This window comes from Prunus avium, chromosome 4, assembly GCF_965620075.1.
Source record: "Prunus avium chromosome 4, drPruAviu1.hap1.1, whole genome shotgun sequence".
Classification (NCBI taxonomy): domain Eukaryota; kingdom Viridiplantae; phylum Streptophyta; class Magnoliopsida; order Rosales; family Rosaceae; genus Prunus; species Prunus avium.
Genome location: NC_142287.1, coordinates 31,563,547 through 31,582,882, shown reverse-complemented (window position 1 = coordinate 31,582,882; position 19,336 = coordinate 31,563,547). Strand labels below are relative to the sequence as shown.

Here is a 19,336-nt window from a genome sequence, read left to right as displayed (position 1 = left end):
CTTTTAACATACATATTGCTGAAACTTCCAAAGTACATAATAAAGCTTATATGGTTTAACTTAGAAACTTATGCAGGAGGAGGTGAAAGGAAAGGGATATTGGGAATGTTGATAGGAGGGGCTGGAAAGTTAGGAAGTGGTGGGACTGAAGGTATTTTAGGAATTCCAAATGGAGGTGCAAATGGTAACTGTGGAATTGGAACACCAGGAATTTGGGGTGCAAATGGGATTTCTGGAATTGGGAAACCAGGAATTTGGGGTGTAAATGGTATCTGTGGAATTGGAACACCAGGAATTTGGGGTGCAAATGGGATTTGTGGAATTGGGAAACCAGAAATTTGAGGTGTAAATGGTATCTGTGGAATTGGAACACCTGGAATTTGGGGTGCAAATGGGATTTGTGGAATTGGGAAACCAGGAATTTGGGGTGTAAATGGTATCTGTGGAATTGGAACACCAGGAGTTTGAGGTGCAAATGGTATCTGTGGAATTGGAACGCCAGGAATATTAGGAAAAGGTGACAAAGTCTTCATCTGACCAAACTCCATTTTGGCCTTGCTTAACTGCTCCATAATCTCTCCTTCATTCAGATAATTTCCACTTTCTGTGGCTCTTCCAGTTTGCTCTTGAGCCTGTTTTGATATCCCTGCAGGGTGTTGGCGTGCCTCAACAAAAAGCACCCCCAGATTGGCTGCCATTATCAACACACTCAACAACATGCAAAACTGAACCAAACCCATTTTGAAAGTCACCTTTGGAGAAGATATGAAGTTTGGTAAATGACAAACAGATTGATAGATGGGGGTTTGAAGTTCAAAGATTTTGTATTTATAAGCACCAGAACCATTAGAAATTGAAGGCAAAAGTAGCGGGATTTTATTAAGTGCTAATCGGCATTCGGCAATTGCAGATGGGTTGAAATGAGTGCCATAGCTTTGCCAAATCTCGTATGAACACTTATTGAATGTGTGACATGACTTTACATCTCTCAATACACAAACGAACCAATTGAAAATGAACACATTTCTGCTCTGGCAAAAGAAAAAAGAAAGCCATTATGGTGTTTGACTACGTAGATCCTGCGTGCCAAGAAGACAATGGTTTTCTTCATGCATGCTTCATTGCATGCGTCTAGAGTAGCACGCCAAAAAGGCTATGGTATTTGAGCAAAGCCATTAATCTTACCAGAGTTATTAGCTTTTGTTATATTCAAAACATTTCATTTATGTCACGATATGTCCAAGAATCCACATCCCTCTTCCGCATAGGTCCAACAAAAAGAATTGAGAGGAAATTTACCTTCGTTATTAAGTTTAACTGATATGCTGCACATTTTTCACTCATACAACATCATGAGAGAGAGCGAGAGAGAGAGAGAGAGAGAGAGAGAGAGAGATCTTTAATGCTTCTGTAAAATTACCACCGTATCTACACAAAAGATGCTACAGGACTTAACATGACCAAACATTTACAATATAATGAATGAAAAAATTGGTTAATCACATCTTGCAAGCAAAAAACGAAAACCAACCTAAGATAAATAAAGCAAACCAGCCTCAAGTTTTAGGTTTTAGTAGTGTTATATGTGATTTTGACAATGACTGACAAAGGAATGTTGACAACATGACCTTGATTTCCAAATAGTCCAATCCTTCCATAGCTAGCAGTGGTGCTGTTTGCCGTAGAATTGAAGAATACACTTAAGACTTGTTTCTCCCCACTGGCAATGTAAAAATGAGCTGGAGACACCTTTACTGAAACTCCAAAAGGCGCACTCCAGCCAACACTATAAGTTTCATTTCCACCAACGTTCGTCACTGATCTGAGCACTGTTCTAGACTGGTTCAGTTTTGCTATTGTTATTGATGGCAAGTTCAGGTCAGCACCGGCGATGGTAGAATTATAAACCCAACAGCTCTCACCAGTGTAATTCAAAACCACAGGAGCTGATCCATTGATGCCACAAAGAAATGACATATAATTGTCATAACCTGCAAGAAGACAGCATGGTTTTCAGTCAAAATATACTATCAAACACAAAAATAATCACTTAAAATAAGAAACAGCTAGGAGTCTTTGTTTACATTAACAAATAGAAAACAGAAAATATGCATATATACATATATAGAGTCCCCTTCAATTGAGGTTAATAGAAATTACACCTAGCAGTCTGTTTTAATCATAATCACACTAACAGAGAAGGCATCACAATTCCATATTTGATAAGATGATTGTTATAATCAGTAAAAGATTTCCACAAAAATAAGCGAAGTTCCAAGTATAAGGGTCAGGTTGAGTAACTTTCTTCATGAGAAGAGACAGAGTAACTTACTGGAATCAAAAATCAATCCCGGATTCAGTGCCGCTGTAGCATTCACAAAACCACTGCCCATGTCAAAGGGTGTTGCTGGAGACTGGTTTTGATCTGGAAATGCATAAGCACGTTGAGCCATTATGGGCCCACCATTCTTGTCATATAGAGAAGCTGTTGTGGAAAGTGCAGATGCAATGGCTGAAGGACTGAAATTGGGGAACTTCTGCCTAACCAGTGCAGCAAGCCCAGCAATATGAGGAGCAGCCATGCTTGTCCCAGACATCATTGCAAAGTTCTCACCTGAAAGATAAATACGACATAGCAGTTATATAATAATGTTTGAAGAGTAAACAAAACTGTCATTTATGAACAAAAATACCAAAAAGTTATACTTGGAACTTAATCACTATTACCAAGTATGTGTATTTCTACCTTGAAATTCAACCGAGTCTGCGCCAACCGAACTCCAAGCAGCCCATATAGAATTTCCAGGAGCTACCAAGTTGGGTTTCATTATTTCTGCATCATCAAGAAAATTGTCTTCCGGATCTGGCCCTCTAGCAGAGTAATACATGATCTTTGGTGCAGAACTACTGTAGTTTGCTTTGAAACCTCCACAAATGGTTGCAAGGGCCCCAAATTTGACAATTCTCTTTGTCATGATATCTCTCTCCAAGGAATAATTGTAGTATTTGAGTAAAACCTGCCAAATATATCATAAAGCTTTATTAACTGCTGAGAGAGAGGGAGGGAGGGATAAACCCTAATATGTGTCAGGGCATCAACTTCCCCTTAAACAATTAAACACTTTCAAATGGTTAAAAGTTTTGAATGGTTGGGTAATGCTCTCTTGCCATACTAAATCTAGACCACACATTCAGGCAATAATCAACCTAATCAAAGTTCATACTCACAGTCTAGCAACACTTATGTATCTATATAGGTATTTATGTATATATCAAATCCTCATCATATGGGATGATATTTATAATTTTGAATAAGAAAACAATATACAACAAATTAATAAATGTGCATGCATAAACATAAATTTGCATACCTTGGAATCCTCTGGGGATGGGATTATGATGCCAGGTATTTTCATTGGAGTTGGGTTAAGCTGAAAACCAATTACAAAAGCATCCATGTAGAAGACGACACCAACTGCACTTAGGTTTTTGGCTGTTTCCAGGGCGTGATTGACTGTGGAGATCCCAAGCACAAACCGGATTGAGTAGCTACAGATCAAGAGGTTCCCCTGGATCAAATCCTGATTGAACTTGCTTGAGTCTTGGCATTCACCCACATACATATCATCTGCCACTGTTGTGCCGTTGTTCAAAGCATGTACGGCAGAAATCAGCGTGTACATTGTATCATTCTCTGTTCCCGCTGTAGCAGAAACAGAAGTAATCAGGATTACTATCTAATCTAATTGGGTGCGTTCATGGTTCACATATAAGTGGCAATGGCATGCACCAAGATATTGGCCATAGAAGATTGTCTACAAGGTAACAGATTTAGTAATGTCATACTTTGGAAGGGAACCAGCAAGTGCAAAAAAATCAACTCTATCTAAAAGATCAGGAGTACAGTCATCCCATGCAAGTTGCAATGACATACACCGAGATGCTAACCATAAAAAATGGATATGTAAGGATCAGCCCTATTGGTGACATTTCATGTGAGAAAGGAACCAGCATGTTCTTGAAAACTCAAGTCTACCTCAAAATTCATCTAGACATTCAATAGACATAACAACCAACGGAAAAAGGAACTCTCACATTAGAAAATCAGGAAAGAGGAAACAGTCAAGGTTAAGCAATGTGGAATTCCTGTGAACATAGTCTCTTTTGACAATTCTCTAGCAAAAGTTATTGGACTGGAGTCATTGGATCTTTAATAATGATACGAAGACCCACATAACTCTCAGATCCAAATGTATCACCAGAAAATATTCAATTGTAGAAAGGCAGCTTATAAACTATAATGGACCTTGTTTCACTAAGAGTGATGATCCAGTTCGTATCACGTCAAAAGTTAATTCTGAGTCCAAAGTGTAAAGAGTCAGGACAGCAATTGTTGTTAAGATGATGCTGTATGAAAAATTTAAAGAGAAGTAGAGCAATCAATTCAGGAGACAAACTTACGTGCAAGTCCAACTCCTGGAATGGTGACATTGTTGCCAAGGATTATAGAGTTGCTGTAGACTCTGTCATGGGAGGCAGAGCCAACAGTGAATATCCATGGACTGAAGGAAGACATGCTCTTTGGTGATGGTCCAGTATTGCCCGCTGCTTGGACAACAAATATACCAGCCTTTACAGCTGATAGTAATGCCATGTCTATGGGATTGAAAAATGTTGCCACGCCGGGAGGACGCCTGTTGGGAGTGATTGATAAGCTTATTATGTCAACCCCATCCTGAGCAGCCTGGGAATGCATAATAAATCACCAAAATTAAATATGCTAAAATGGCAAAGAATCTATATGGAACAAAAGGTATGGAAAAAACTGATTTTCTTATCGGTTTGAAACCCCAATAGAGACTCAGCTGTTTGGCAGAATATAGTTTGCAGAAATCGAACAAAAGGCATGTACCTGGTCTATGGCAGCAACAACATCAGCAGCAAAGCCTCCAAAGCCTTTGTACAGTGCCTTGTAAACAGCGATGCTGGAATAGATAGAGATGTAGTTAAAACATAAAAACATAAATACTCCCAATTGTTTATGTACTGGAGAAAGGTGGATTCTGTTAGGCATCACATATTCAAAGAGGAAAGGGTTGTCACAGGTTCAAGGACTGAGTGAATTACTGATTAAAAGAATTTCGGACTTAGGTTAATTTTGTTTCTCACAAGTTGAAAGAAACTTATGTTAGGGAATTGCTCCCTTTTTATGCATCACATTCTACCAGAAACAACAAACATCACATCAATAGAAAAAGTGACACTCAGATCTAGATTAATTACTGTGAACGAGGAGCCATCCCACTTGCATTTCCAAAATGATGCCCAGCAACAACCACTGGAATTCCATGGTTTCCTGCAGCAATGGAAGCAGTGTGCCTGTAAATTAAAATGAGATCCATCAAACGGTGTTAACAACATAAAGCAGACATAACTAAATTGTCTTTCATAGCATTTTAAAAGGTACCAGACTGTCTTTCAAGTATCATAAAAGCAGCTGAACCACCTTCTCTCAGATTGTAACTTGAGAGTCATATGAACATTTCAAGTTTTCATCAATTTATTGGGTTATCACTTTTATTAAAATACTTTTTCTTTTGCATGTTGAAGTAAATTGCATAATTTAAGTTCATTTGTGAAAGATGATTAACAATTAAGATATATTTCATTAAAATGAAAACATAGAAATCTATAACAGTTCCACAGAGACACATGATGCCTCTAACATGAATATCAGCGTCAAGCATGCAGGAACTCAAATAAAAGAAAAAGAAAAAAAATATATCAGTATGTCTCAGTGCTCTAATAATATCAGTTTTCTACCTGGCCAGGTAGAAAACAGAGATGGGCAAACTTGAGATGAGCAGGTCCTTAGGCGAATCTCAAGGTCAAAAGTCCCCATATAAGACCAACAGATTCTCATATTTAGTGTTTTTCATGTGTCTTTCTATAAAGGCACTAATGCTGCAAACTTGAAATTGAGATAAAATAACACAGATACAAAAGTCTTAGAGTACTTTCTCTCAGGGAAAGCAAGACAACTCACGTGCCATGGCCATCACCATCAAATGGAGAAGCGAAGTCCTGTGATGAATTGAAAACACCTCTGGTTATCGCAGATGCTGCAAAATGGCGGGCTCCAATAAGCTTCCTATTGCATGAACCGGATGGGAAATCCCGGGTAACCTCACAGATGCCAGAAAAATGGGCCGGAACTGGATATGGATGTTCAGATGTATGGTCAGAAAAACTACTGTGAGTTGGATCAATGCCAGTATCAATTAAACCAATGACCATCCCTTCTCCAGCTAATTCATATCCGCCTCCTTGGGCCCACGCTCCTTGTGGCAAACCCAAAAACTGAGGGGTATGGGTGGTTGCAGTTCTAACAGAAAAGTCCAAAACCACATTTGCTACTTCTCTCCTCCTGGAAAGCTTATCAACCTCCAAAATTCAGCAATATCACCAAATTAGGAACTTATGATCAATTACACCTTTTCACATAGGCAAAGGAAGATACTACAATACGCAGACATGCCATGTTCCAAATTACTCAGAAATACAAGCAAATGTAAACATTCAAAAGTAATAATTGGAGTATCACAATTCTATATAGCACCATAATTGTGGAATTTGACATAGTAATGATTACTATATAATACCAGAATTTCACTGATGTTATACCTGATCTGGGGTAACAAGCACAGCAAATCCGTTAATCAAGTAATGGTAGCTGTACAGCTTCAGATATTTCTCCCCTCTCAACACCCTCCTCAATAGCGAATCATGAACTCGAGCAATATAAGAGCTATACCTCTTATCCGTTCTTGAAATATTTCTAAATCTAAAAAGAAAACATTAAAATCAATTAAGTTTAAGGTCCTAATAATGCAATGAGGAATAATTAAGGGAGGGGAAAGAAAAAGAAAACCAATCAACATCATGAATAAATAACTTTTAGCAGGCTGGAGACCTTACTACCCCATACCTGATGAGTTTACCCAATTGTTGGGTATGATGAAGGCGGAAAAGGGGCAATATGATAACCACAAGTTTCCACATGTTCATATAAGAGACAAATTGTACAGACAGTGTATGAAAAATGAGCAACAGGGGACCCCATGAGCGAGAGATCCATGCAAGGAGTGTAAAAGGAAAGTACCACTAATATTTACTCTAGAATTCAAGTTATTCTATGGTAAAGGGAAAGTAAGACCCAAACTATCCCACAATGCAAGTATCCAAATTGATTTCTCCACATGAGGAAACGAAACTTCAATACTACTGCTTGGATCATAATTGAAAACCAGCTTCAAGGGATCAAATAAAACATAGAAAATTAAAAGCAAAATAATTTCAGATAGTAAGAAAATCTTTGAAAATGAAGAGTAAAATAGTACCTGTGTTTGTGAATGTTCAACCTCTCAGAAGCGCCGCCATGTCTGATACCAGTACTGTTCCTCCTCAGCTCAGCTTCGTAATGAGCAGCAGGAACTTCTCTAAGAGTGACAATATACACAGCCGTGAAGTTATCAGAATCATCATCTTGACAGAACGAGCTCATAAACATCCCCAAAAAAAGTAACACCATTAAGTGCACCCCATAAATTCTGCCCATTTTAGATCTAAAGCACAAGAAGATCAAAATCCCAGGAAAGAACACTCCCCAGATGAACAAAAAGACCTTTGGGCACAAGTCTTTAACAACCCATGTCCTCCATTTTCCAAAGCAAGCTTCTTTCTTGGAACAATTTGCAGAATGTGGAGTGCAGCTGAGTGAAGAACCACAAAACCAGAGACCCTTTTCTGAATGTGATAATTGGTGTGAATGGAAACTGCACAATAAACTTGAAGCCTCCCCAGATTAGAAGTGATCTGACCGAGAAAGCAAAGCTCTTTTCGGTGAAAAAAGGAACCCTTTTGTATACTTTTGTTTGTGCGTACACAAGAAACTGGAGTACACTAGAGACCACAGAGAGAGAGAGAGAGAGAGAGAGAGAGTAGTAATAGCTGGAGCATAGAGAATCTGCGGACACTTTATTGGATGCTGTGTATTTGAACGTATGTTTTATGCAAAGGGTCTTCCAAGGCCACGGCATTCGAACGTTTTATTTTGTTTGTATTATATCATCTACTGTTGGCAACCCAAATATAAAAATCCGTCGGCAACCCAACTTCAAATCATCCCTTTTTGGTTTTCTTATTTGCACAAAGATAATCATTTCTTAACATTTATACAACCACATGATTTTTGCTATTGTTATTGATTGGCACGTAATACATGTATTTGTGGGAAACTGCAAATACCAGTTTCCAGTTATCTGCTTGTAAAAATATGTATATATCTCCACATACTTTTCGATATATCTAATTGGAAATGATGGTAGCTTGATGGTGTTTTGACGGGTCAGGTCAACATTAATCTTTTGTCTTGGCCCTTTTCTTTGCAATTGTCTACTTGCTCCAACGTTCTAATTTTTTAAGGCCACCCGTGACACTGCACAAGTAGAGAGAGAAGATAAGAGGAGAGAGAGGGTTAAGTTTTGGACCTTCTGGTCTGATGGGTGGGGGTGTTGTGGGACGGTGGTGTATTGAGTACACTACATATGAGTGCGCATGTGAAAAAGGCCAGATTTTGAGTGCAGGTTATATTTCTATTGGATTCTATACCGTTTCTGCAATTGGGTAATCTCATGATTTTCCCAAGCTTTTCTGCTCAATATATTTCTATGTGCCTTCCTCATATGGTAGGGCATACACATGATGCATCCATTTTCCAGTGTACACTTTTAAGAACATGATTTTATTTAATAGTCGTTGGGAGTTCTCGGTGTGCCAAAAGAACCTGATGCTTCAATCATTAGGATCACTCTTTTTGAGTCCAATTGATGGCCTTCTCCATGTGACAATACCAAAAGGAAAAGGGGAAGAAGAAAGAAAAAAAAAACCTGTCTACCACCGTTGGTCCTTGACTGATTCCATCTATTTGGAAGAAAAAGGTGATGATAATGTTTGAGTGCAAAGCCTGGTGCCCATCTCTAATCTTGGTCTGTCTTTTTCATTCTCTGTATACACATTCAGCAAAAAGTTGAGCAGAAACACTTGAGATTTTCTTTGATGCAATTCAATTGGGTTTACAGAGGTACATTACAACATTTTGATGAATGTGCCTTTAATTTGAATTTTGTTATGAACGTTGAGGTGTTTAACTGTACATTTTCTCTTTTGCATGTTATATCAATTGTTGACACCGTAACTGACCAAGCAACAAGAAGCAAAGCAAAGCAAGAGGAGTCCCACATCGGAAAACTGCAAGAAGTGGAGACTCCCCTTCACCTATAAAAGGAGACTTCTCTCCTCTTAGAAGGGGGATCCGAAAACTGAGCTGGGCTCCCTCTTCAGGACTCTCCTGTTAGTCTGGCCTTCGAGTCCTGGGTCTCCAGACCCGGGGACTTGACCTCTGGGCTCCAGACTCCTAACTTTGTACCTTAGGCCCTAGGCCTTCTTCCATTTATCTTTGGGTATAATCCCCTTGTACAAATGTAAACAATATCATAATGAGAACATCTTCTCTGTGGACGCAGCCCATTCATTAAGGGTGAACCACATATATCTTGTCTTTTGTATATTCATAAACTGGCTAAGTCCTCACATACACGCTAAAGGTCCAAACCTTCACCCATCATCCATCACACCTCATCACTAAGTTGGACTCAATCTTGGCCCAACCATTTTGAGCATCAACAGTTTGGCGCCGTTTGTGGGAATTGACACAAAAGGCTTCTGTCGTTCTCCCCTCTCCAGTGCTCTTCGGCACCCATACAATCAACATCACCTAGGCTGCCGTTAGGCAATGCCTTACTGGAGCCACCTTGAATGCCAGGTCAACAAATTGCAGAAGATGATATTTTAAGAAAAAGCCAATCAGTGTGGCTATACTTTGCATGGCTTGCAGGGCCAACCCAACATCTCAGTTCAAAGTACCGACCGACACTTCTTTGAAGAGTAAAAATATGGGGACTTGAGCTTGTCCCACAAGCTCCATCATTCGGCGTGCGCTGCCTTCGGCACCCCACCATACCCTTGCCATGGTCACGACACCCTTGCTTGGCTGACCCAGGTTCCTTACAACAGTACAAGAGACCCCAGCCTTAGCTCCGAAGGTCTATCAGCCGGAGCTTGCCGAACGAACTTGAGTCTTCTCCTTGCAAAAACCCTTGCAGCCATCTATCTATCTTTCAAAAGCTCTTGCCAAAGACACCCCAGCTCTGGCAAAAGCATTTGAAACCTCACGGCACCAATTGAAGCCAAGAGAAATCGCGAACGCCTTCAAGGACCAGCTAAAAAATTCGCCCACACTTCAGAAGGATTGAAAGGCTCCAATCACTTCCTTGCCGTCAGTCAAGGACCCAGACCCTAGACGGTCCTAGATTGGATGAACCCCCCTCCACGAACAAATGATGAACAACACCACGGACCCAGCTCCAACTCGATGCAAAAACTAGGCACTTAGACCCACTCCTCGCCGAAGACAGATCAGCCCCTCACCAAAATACCTTCGAATATCTCTTGCCGGTCGGCACCTCCTCCGAGCTGAACTACGGACCCAGCTCCGAATATATTTTGGAGCCTAGCTTCCCTGCCGAACGGCAGGGAGCATGCAGAAGGTGAAGGAGTGACTTATCAATTTTTGGCTGACCCAGCCCCTCAAGCTAAAAGGTGACGACATGTCTTAAGCTAATAGGGGACTTGCACCTCCTCTCCCCAAACCCTGGCCCTTATCTCCAATCTTTGGACTCCCTTACCGAAGGTATAAAAACCCTAGCTATAAAAGCACAAGGGCCCAGCTACAAAAAGGCCCCAGCTACGTTTCAAAAACGGAAGGACCCAGCCTCTAAAAATCTGAATCTACCCTCAAAACCCTAGCCACCACCTGGGTCAAGGAGGCTTGCCGAAGCCCAGCTTTGGAACCCGGCCCCAAGGCCATTGCTCAAGCCCAACATCGCATAAAACTCCATTGCTGAAGTTTCAAACACACCTTCGCGCCACCTTGGCCTTTCTACTAAACGAACACTCGGACCCCCATGGACCCAGCTCGTAAAGTGCTCCCCAAGACACCCTTTCCAAATCTGGAAGCCCCCAGCCCCCGCTGAAGCCCAGCTCCACATAGCACAAACCCCAGGCCTTTGCCAAAGCCCAGCTCATGAGGCCCACCTACCAAGAACTTGGAAACTCGCGGGATCAAGCCCCTCATTCTTCCTGCCGAAGGACAAGCCCTTGCCGAAGCTCTGAAGGCCCAGCTCCAAGGACATGCCACAAGCTCAAATATCCACAAGGTACCCAAATTTCTTAAAATAATAATAAAATTTGCACATATGCATTCCTTCTCTTCGGCACCCTCGTGCCCAGGCACATTGCCTTGCCCCATGCAAGCTTTGTGTCACCTTTGGCATCTCATTTGCCTTCGGCACCCCCGTGCCTAGCTTCACCTTGGGCACCCCCGTGCCTAAGCCCACCTTTGGCACCCCCGTGCCTAAGCTCACATTTGGTACCCCAGTGCCTAAGCTCCCCTTCGGCACCCCGTGCCTAAGCTCACCTCCGGCACCCCGTGCCTAAGCCCACCTTCGGCACCCTAGTGCCCAAGCTCACCTTCGGTACCCCCGTGCCTGAGCTCACCTTCGGCGCCCCCGTGCCTAAGCCTACCTTTGGCACCTCCATGCCTTGCCACATGCAAGCTTGTTTCGCCTTCGGCATCTTCTTACCTAAGCCCACCTTCGGCACCCCGTGCCCTTCGGCATTTTATATTGCGACAAGCAAGTCTCATGCCTTCGGCACCCTCGTGCCTAGCCACTTCCTCTTGCGACATGCAAGCTTGGCACCTTCGGCACCCCATGCCCTCCGGCATTATTGCGACATGCAAGTCTTACACCTTCGGCATCCTCATGCCCAGCCACTTCCTCTTGCGACATGCAAGCTTGGCACCTTCGGCACCCCATGCCCTTCGGCATTATTGCGACATGCAAGTCTTACACCTTCGGCATCCTCATGCCCAGCCACTTCCTCTTGCGACATGCAAGCTTGGCACCTTCGCCACCCCGTGCCCTTCGGCATTTTATATTGCGACAAGCAAGTCTCATGCCTTCGGCACCCTCGTGCCTAGCCACTTCCTCTTGCGACATGCAAGCTTGGCACCTTCGGCGCCCCGTGCCCTTCGGCATTTTATATTGCGACATGCAAGTCTTGTGCCTTCGGCACCCTCGTGCCTAGCCACTTCCTCTTGCGACATGCAAGCTTGGCACCTTCGGCACCCCGTGCCCTTCGGCATTTTATATTGCGACATGCAAGTCTTGTGCCTTCGGCATCCTCGTGCCTAGCTCTTCCCCTTGCCACATGCAAGCTTGTTTCGCCTTCGGCACCCCCGTGCCTAGGCCCACCTTTGGCACCTCCATGCTTTGCAACATCCAAGCTTTGGCATCCCTTTGCCTAAGGTCACCTTCGGCACCCCTTTGCCTAAGCCCACCTTTGGCACCCCTGTGCCTAAGCTCACCCTCGGCGCCCCCATGCCTAAGCTCACCTTCGGCACCCCCGTGCCTAGGCACATTGCCTTGCCATATTCAAGCTTTGTGTCACCTTTGACATCTCATTTGCCTTCGGCACCCTCGTGCCTAGCTTCACCTTCGGCACCCCTTTGCCTAAGCCCACCTTTGGCACCCCCGTGCCTAAGCTCACCTTCGGCGCCCCCATGCCTAAGCTCACCTTCGGCACCCCCGTGCCTAGGCACAATGCCTTGTGACATGCGAGCTTGTGCGTTTGGCAAACCACTCTGCCTTCGGCACCCTTGTGCCTTTAGCATCCCCTTTGCCTAGGCACAATAACTAGACTCCTTGCCGAAGCCCTTGCGGCCCAGCCCTTGCTAAATGCCCAGGCTAAACCCACATGACCTGGCCCTTCCTAAAATGCCCAGCTCTCTTGTCGAAACATTAAAAGGCCAGCTCTTGATGTTGGCTCCAAATCCATGCCGAAGCCTCAAAAGCCAAGCCCGTGTGGGACTCTATTTTTCTCTCCACGCTCCCTACCGTTCGGCAAGGAAGCTAAACCCTCAAGCTTTGCTCCCTTACCGAAGCAAATGGCTGACCCAGCCATCAAAAAAAAAAAAAAAAAAAAAATTTGCACCTGCCGAACGGTAGGCAACATGCAGAAGGAATTTGGGAGGTGAGGGAGCACTTGGCTGACCTAGCCACCAAAAAAAAAAAAAAAAAAAAAAAAAAAAATTTGCACCTGCCGAACGGTAGGCAACATGCAGAAGGAATTTGGGAAGTGAAAGTGCCCAATTGGCTAGCTACTTGGCTGACCTAGCCACAAAAAAAAAAAAAAAATTTGCACCTGCCGAACGGTAGGCATTGTGCAGAAGGAATTTGGGAAGTGAAAGTGCCCAATTGGCTAGCTACTTGGCTGACCTAGCCACAAAAAAAAGAAAAAAAAAAAAAAGAACCTGCCGAACGGTAGGCAACATGCAGAAGGAATTTGGGAAGTGAAAGTGCCCAATTGGCTAGCTACTTGGTTGACCTAGCCACAAAAAAAAAAAAAAAAAAAAAAAAAAAAAGAAGAACCTGCCGAACGGTAGGTGATATGCAGAAGGAAATTTGGGGGAGTTGCCAATTTTTGGCTGACCTAGCTCAAAAAAAAAAAAAAAAAAAAAAACCTTCTCTCCCTCCAAACCACTTTGGTTTTTTGTTGCAACTTCTCTCCCTCCAAAGTTCTTCTTACCCGGGGACTTGGGGGATTGGGGATAGTGCACTATACGACTTGGAAGACAAACTACGGTGTTGCTCGGCCAGTGCACTTAAGATTACAAATCCCCAAGCAAGAAGTTCTTCTTACTCGCGAACTTGGGGGACTACTGTTGACACCGTAACTGACCAAGCAACAAGAAGCAAAGCAAAGCAAGAGGAGTCCCACATCGGAAAACTGCAAGAAGTGGAGACTCCCATTCACCTATAAAAGGAGACTTCTCTCCTCTTAGAAGGGGGATCCGAAAACTGAGCTGGGCTCCCTCTTCAGGACTCTCCTGTTAGTCTGGCCTTCGAGTCCTGGGTCTCCAGACCCGGGGACTTGACCTCTGGGCTCCAGACTCCTAACTTTGTACCTTAGGCCCTAGGCCTTCTTCCATTTATCTTTGGGTATAATCCCCTTGTACAAATGTAAACAATATCATAATGAGAACATCTTCTCTGTGGACGTAGCCCATTCATTAAGGGTGAACCACATATATCTTGTCTTTTGTATATTCATAAACTGGCTAAGTCCTCACATACACGCTGAAGGTCCAAACCTTCACCCATCATCCATCACACCTCATCACTAAGTTGGACTCAATCTTGGCCCAACCATTTTGAGCATCAACATCAATGTTATAGCCCAAAAGGACGAGTAAATTTCTCATTCATTTAGCTGAACCATGAACTTGTAATTAAATAAGACACATAATTAGTTGTAACTTGTATGAATAAAGTCCAAACTAACCAAGTGGGTGCAGTCATTTTGGTCTATGTTCAGTTGATTGAAACATAGTTTCAGTTCTCGTAATTTAGGTGAAAGTTACTTTTGTAGTAGAGCACTTGTCTCACTTTTTTGTTGGAGCTCGATATTGTCTTATTCCTTTCAGGACAACAATTTAAAAGAAAAGCACTTATCTGCATGCTTAAGAGCAGCTACCCCTGCACTATCGTGTTTGAATCCCTTCCTCTCCCAGTATCATTTGTATCAAAAAATGAAAAAGAGAGAAAATAGACATGGGCCTAGGCTTGGCCATAGACTAACAGTTGATCTTGGACTCGTGGTCTGGCCCAAAGGCTTGGTGGAAATCAGCTTCGGTTTTGATTCATGAGGACGCCCCACATTCATTTGCACAAAGCCCACCAATCCCGTATGGGCTGCGGTCCCACAGATCCAGTGGTGCTGATTGCTGAAGATGAAGTGGCGGTTTGAGGTTGAAGGTGACGTATCCCAACTGCTTCAGAGTTTTAGAGCACAAATTGAGAGTTGGTTTATCTGTTATCCATTATAGTGAAACTGTCAGAGGAAGAGTGAGGATGGCACTGGCATACATAGCCATAGCATCATCAAATCCCCTGTACTCTTCTCTAACTTTACCAACTTCCAGAGGAAGAGGAGGCAGCAGCACGAGGAGGAGAAGGACCCATTGTCTAAAGATTACTGGGTCCAGTCTCGCTGGTGGCTCTGCTCTTTTCCAAGCAGCCCACCACACTGTATGTGTTTATAGTTTGATGTGTTTTTTATTATGTTTATTTTCCTTGCATTTTAATCTATTACATTCTGATTGTCTGTTTAGAGATATTATGAGCGTAAGTGTTGATGTGTTCTGCACTTTCTCATCATTTGTACATTGCAATATGTGATGGACTTCAGCTTAAAAAATCTGTTTTGATTGGTTTTCATCATGGTTCTTTCTTCTTATTCTTACTTTTTTTAGTATTCTAGAGCATAACATAGAGAAGTCAGTTTCTTTTACTTAATTTTCTCAACAACTTGATGCAGGGCAAATTGATGTTAGAAACAAATTTCTCGAAATTAGTAAAAGGAGAAAGAGCCATATAAGATGAAAATGGAAGAAAGAAAGGTGAATTATTAAGTGAGTGAGTGTGAGCTATTATATTCACTTTCTTTGCTAAAATGGTGAATTATTAAGGGCAATTGTAGCATATGTGTTGATTTTAGGGTATGTCTCTTCTAGGATTTCGTTGCTCTCTATTTCATCATATGTGCATTTGAGTGGAAAAAGGAGGCATCTTTCGTCAGTTTGGCTCAATAAGGTTAAGTATGGTTTGTTAGTTTAGTAAGAAAGAAACATGAAAATCAAAATTGAAGGGAATATGAAAGGCTGACATAGCAGTATAAAGGTACATAAAAAATTTGACAATAATAATAATGGTATATTGTTTTCTTGCTTTTATAAGTTGTATGATTGTTATATGTAGGAACTAATTCAAGGAATATTCATATTTGACTTTCTAGGTGGATACATACATTAAAAGTGGTATGGTTATTGGGTTGGGGTCTGGCCTAGCTTCAGATATGGCCATACAGTATATAGGTCTGCAACTTGGTGCAGGTGCTCTAAAAGATATAGTGGGGATACCAATGTAAGTAACCTGATTAAGAATTCATAATTCTTTTTTAAAAGAAAAAAAAATATGCTTCTGATTTCTTGGCTCCTTCCAAAGTTCTTAAGATCCCTAAAGTAAGTATGGAAAGAAGTGATGTCTTCGAATCGTGTAACTGAATCTTTCTTCTCAGCTCCATCAACTGGTGAAACTGAGACAAATTGGAAAAACTTGTGTTTGTAGAGTCGGGCTCCATGTCCAATGAAGGGTTGTGAGCCAAAGCATTACACTTTCTTTTCCTTTCCTCTTTGTTTTTTCATAAAGGAATTTACTTTGGATTTATGCAGGTCCATAGCATGTGCAAGTGAGGCGGCAAAGGCAGGAATTCCATTGGGTCACTATGAGTATTGTTCTCAAGTGTGCACACATTCTAAACATAAGAAAGTTTCCTTTTCATTTGGGGTTTTCGAGTATTATATATTTGGAGAAAGCACACCACTAATTGATGTCCATGCATTTGGTTTTGACTGGAATCAAAGAATTCTGAAATTTATCAGGATATGAGAACTGAAAATGATATGTCAGCTAGTTGTAAAGATATTCTTAGACACTTTCTTGACAATGCACAATGCATCACTCTCAATGTGATCACGGAAGATTCAAAAATCTAACCTTAGTAGAATATCATTTTAACTTGCTCCTTTGTAGATTGATTTTGCATTTGATGATGCTGATATTATAGAAGAAGGAACACTTATATCTGTCATTGGGCGAACAAGAAATCAGGGAGAGGAGTCCATAATCCAAGAGAAGGTCAGTCACGATACTGTTGCCTGTCCTGTTTACATGAACTGTTAGAACTCAAGCAATAGCATGGCAAATTTCTCAACCCATGAAAAAATTGAGTCTGCAATATTGTTTTTTTTTTTTTTTACGACCATCCAAGTTGCATAATTTGATATGTTAAACCTATGTTTCTTAATATGAAGCACTTACTGGAAAATTTCCTTTTTCTTTTCCCCTGCAGTCTATACTAAACGGAGCCAATAAGCTTGTGTTCATGATCACAGAAAACCAGTACAAAAGTGGTCCGGATGGTTCTATTCCAGTTTTAGTGAATTCTGTAAGAAGCGATATTCATTGCTTGTTTTAATTAAGTGAACCATCAAGTTCCATAGTACGAGAAAGGTTGTCTGAACACGCAAATTAAATTTCAGCTCAACTGGCTGCAAGCTGCTGAAGAGATTGATGACCTTTTTTTAGGTGATGCAGAGGTCTGCTTTCTCATCATACCATTAAGTAGTTCTTTTGTTTGCATTCCTCATCAATTATATGTTAGTTTATCATAAGAAAGCAAGAACATCTCATTGTTTTCTCTCAGTGAAAAAGTGATTGCATCTGTTTGTTTGTTTAATAAGAAATAAGCAAACAAAACTTCACAATTAAAAATTGTTAATAAGAAAGAAGGAGCTAGTACATAATTAACCTATATTACTGATTCAGTCGTCTTTCCTAATGATATTTTCCTTTTGTCACTTCTGAAGGTATGGAGGAGACCATCAATTGGGATCGCGGGTCCTAATGGCGGTGACTTCCCACTAGTCACCAAAGAAGGCCATAATGTTCTTGATGTCATATTTACATCTCCAATACTAAGCCTCAGTAGGTCTTAAAATCTCCATCATTTCTTGTTTTAATATATGCTTCCACGCTTGAAAATAAGTTTTCATGTCTTCGTGAACTTAAATTGTAGATGAAGTATCGAAGAGCCTTGATGAAGTTGATGGGGTCATAGACCATGGAATCATTTCCAAGTTCCCGTTAAGTTTTTTTTCCCCTTGTAAACTCTTTTATGCTTTTACAGATATGCTACTACATATTGCTTTATATATAAAGTTTATAAACCAGGGAGTATCACTCTTTTACAAGAAGCAGCACAATGCTTGTAATTGGTTAGGTCTTGGTGATGGTTCTGATAATAGATGATTTGGGCAATTCTAATTAACTGTTTCTGGAGATTGAGAGTTTTGGGGGAAGGTATATGAATGGATTCAACTGTATTAACTTCCACAGTTACACCTTGTGAGTCCATTTGGGCATCTCAACATTCTTAATCAGTTGTTCCATTGTTTTTGTTCACAAACAGAGATTCCATATCTACCTTATAAAAATAATTCTCTTGGTTCTTCCTTAAGTTTCATTTCTTAAAATGTTTACTAGGTAGGATAAACCACTAATTTTGTCTTCTTACTTGGTGAACTACAGATGCACAGCAGTAATTGCTTCAGAAAGTGGGCTGTCTGTTGTTGATAATCTGCCAAAGAATGCTGTAAAGGAACCCTAATAGCAGGAGCCTGCATTGCACGCTTACATGATCGTTCGGTATTGTTTCTGCACATAAGCCTGCATTGCATACAGAACACATTTTTATATTTTTGCATTGCCATACGATGGTGTAGTACGCATATTACTTGTATCCATTCTACTTATGTATATAGCACATGTAAGGCAGTGCTGGTGGCAGTCCATGTAGCATACCAGATATGTTTTATTTGATGAAAAGGATGGCACTTGAGTTGGACAAACATGACCAACCTGAATTTTAGGCAACTGGGGGAAGTAGTAGTTGATAAGTTGAGCAGATGCAAACAAAGGAAAGTCTGCCCGGCAAATTACAATATGAATGTATCCGATATGTACTCATGTAAGTTAATTTTTCGGCTTATATAATGGAATTTGTTTCATTAGGCAATACTGTTTTTTGTGCTTGAGTAGGTTAAGACATTATGTTTGACCCAAGAAACAAGTTAAGAATTCTTCACAGTCCACTCCATTTGTATGGTTTAAAAGTTTCACTGTTCAGAGAGAGAGAGAGAGAGAGAGAGAGAGAGAGAGGATTGACGGTCACCCAACTTATGTTTCTATAGAATGGTTCCCTTCCCTAACACTTTAAATTGGCGGAAGGGGGGACCTGTGTTAAACCGCATGATTCTCTTTCTGGGTCAAAATATGTAAGCTCGGACAGGTCACAGTTGTACCAAACACAAAGTAAAGCCAAAATCATTAAAAGACAACATGTTACATAGACATGGGTGGTTGGTCGTCGCTTAGGTCATGCTATTTCGTACGTAATTTCCAGGACAAGGAGCTAGACTAGCGTAGTAGCTATCTTTCACCAGTCTAATAGAATAGTTTGTTAAATTAGACACATA

General features: G+C 41.4%; 2 protein-coding genes across 5 annotated transcripts; one reads left to right on the top strand and one right to left on the bottom strand.

Moving 5' to 3' along the window:
• Positions 1-1,394: 1,394 nt before the first annotated feature.
• LOC110764931 (subtilisin-like protease SBT2.2) lies at positions 1,395-8,037 on the bottom strand. 2 transcript variants are annotated; one of them, XM_021967978.2, is made up of 10 exons: positions 7,401-8,037; positions 6,685-6,844; positions 6,047-6,444; positions 5,284-5,379; positions 4,913-4,985; positions 4,462-4,744; positions 3,372-3,703; positions 2,747-3,017; positions 2,333-2,614; positions 1,395-1,991 (listed from the first exon to the last, which is right to left on the bottom strand). In XM_021967978.2, exons 1-10 carry the CDS (start codon positions 7,616-7,618, stop codon positions 1,564-1,566), a joined length of 2,541 nt encoding a protein of 846 aa, XP_021823670.2. In that variant the 5' UTR covers positions 7,619-8,037; the 3' UTR covers positions 1,395-1,563. The 2 variants fall into 2 exon arrangements, with proteins under 2 accessions (XP_021823670.2, XP_021823672.2); XM_021967980.2 differs by lacking the exon at positions 7,401-8,037 and adding an exon at positions 6,989-7,131.
• Positions 8,038-15,000: 6,963 nt separating this feature from the next.
• LOC110764937 (NagB/RpiA/CoA transferase-like superfamily protein) lies at positions 15,001-18,876 on the top strand. Of its 3 annotated transcripts, XM_021967988.2 has the most exons (10): positions 15,130-15,269; positions 15,559-15,640; positions 16,036-16,163; positions 16,472-16,541; positions 16,833-16,937; positions 17,152-17,247; positions 17,342-17,398; positions 17,669-17,786; positions 17,878-17,944; positions 18,390-18,876. In XM_021967988.2, the coding sequence occupies exons 2-10, from the start codon at positions 15,620-15,622 to the stop codon at positions 18,466-18,468; spliced, it is 741 nt and encodes a 246-aa protein (XP_021823680.1). In that variant the 5' UTR covers positions 15,130-15,269; positions 15,559-15,619; the 3' UTR covers positions 18,469-18,876. The 3 variants fall into 3 exon arrangements, with proteins under 3 accessions (XP_088107523.1, XP_021823678.1, XP_021823680.1); XM_021967986.2 differs by lacking the exon at positions 15,559-15,640 and having other exon boundaries at positions 15,003-15,269; XM_088251397.1 differs by lacking the exons at positions 15,559-15,640; positions 18,390-18,876 and having other exon boundaries at positions 15,001-15,269; positions 17,669-17,790.
• The last annotated feature ends 460 nt before the right edge of the window (positions 18,877-19,336 follow it).

Excerpts from the sequence above, each read along its gene's own strand:
- LOC110764931 (XM_021967978.2), bottom strand. The coding sequence starts at position 7,618 with ATGGGCAGAATTTATGGGGTGCACTTAATGGTGTTACTTTTTTTGGGG. Across the intron at positions 6,845-7,400 it reads TTGAACATTCACAAACACAG|ATTTAGAAATATTTCAAGAA; the intron begins GTACTATTTTAC and ends TTTTCTTTTTAG. Across the intron at positions 4,986-5,283 it reads GGGATGGCTCCTCGTTCACA|CATCGCTGTTTACAAGGCAC; the intron begins GTAATTAATCTA and ends TATCTATTCCAG.
- LOC110764937 (XM_021967986.2), top strand. The coding sequence starts at position 15,093 with ATGGCACTGGCATACATAGCCATAGCATCATCAAATCCCCTGTACTCT. Across the intron at positions 16,542-16,832 it reads ACTATGAGTATTGTTCTCAA|ATTGATTTTGCATTTGATGA; the intron begins GTGTGCACACAT and ends GCTCCTTTGTAG. Across the intron at positions 17,787-17,877 it reads ATCTCCAATACTAAGCCTCA|ATGAAGTATCGAAGAGCCTT; the intron begins GTAGGTCTTAAA and ends CTTAAATTGTAG.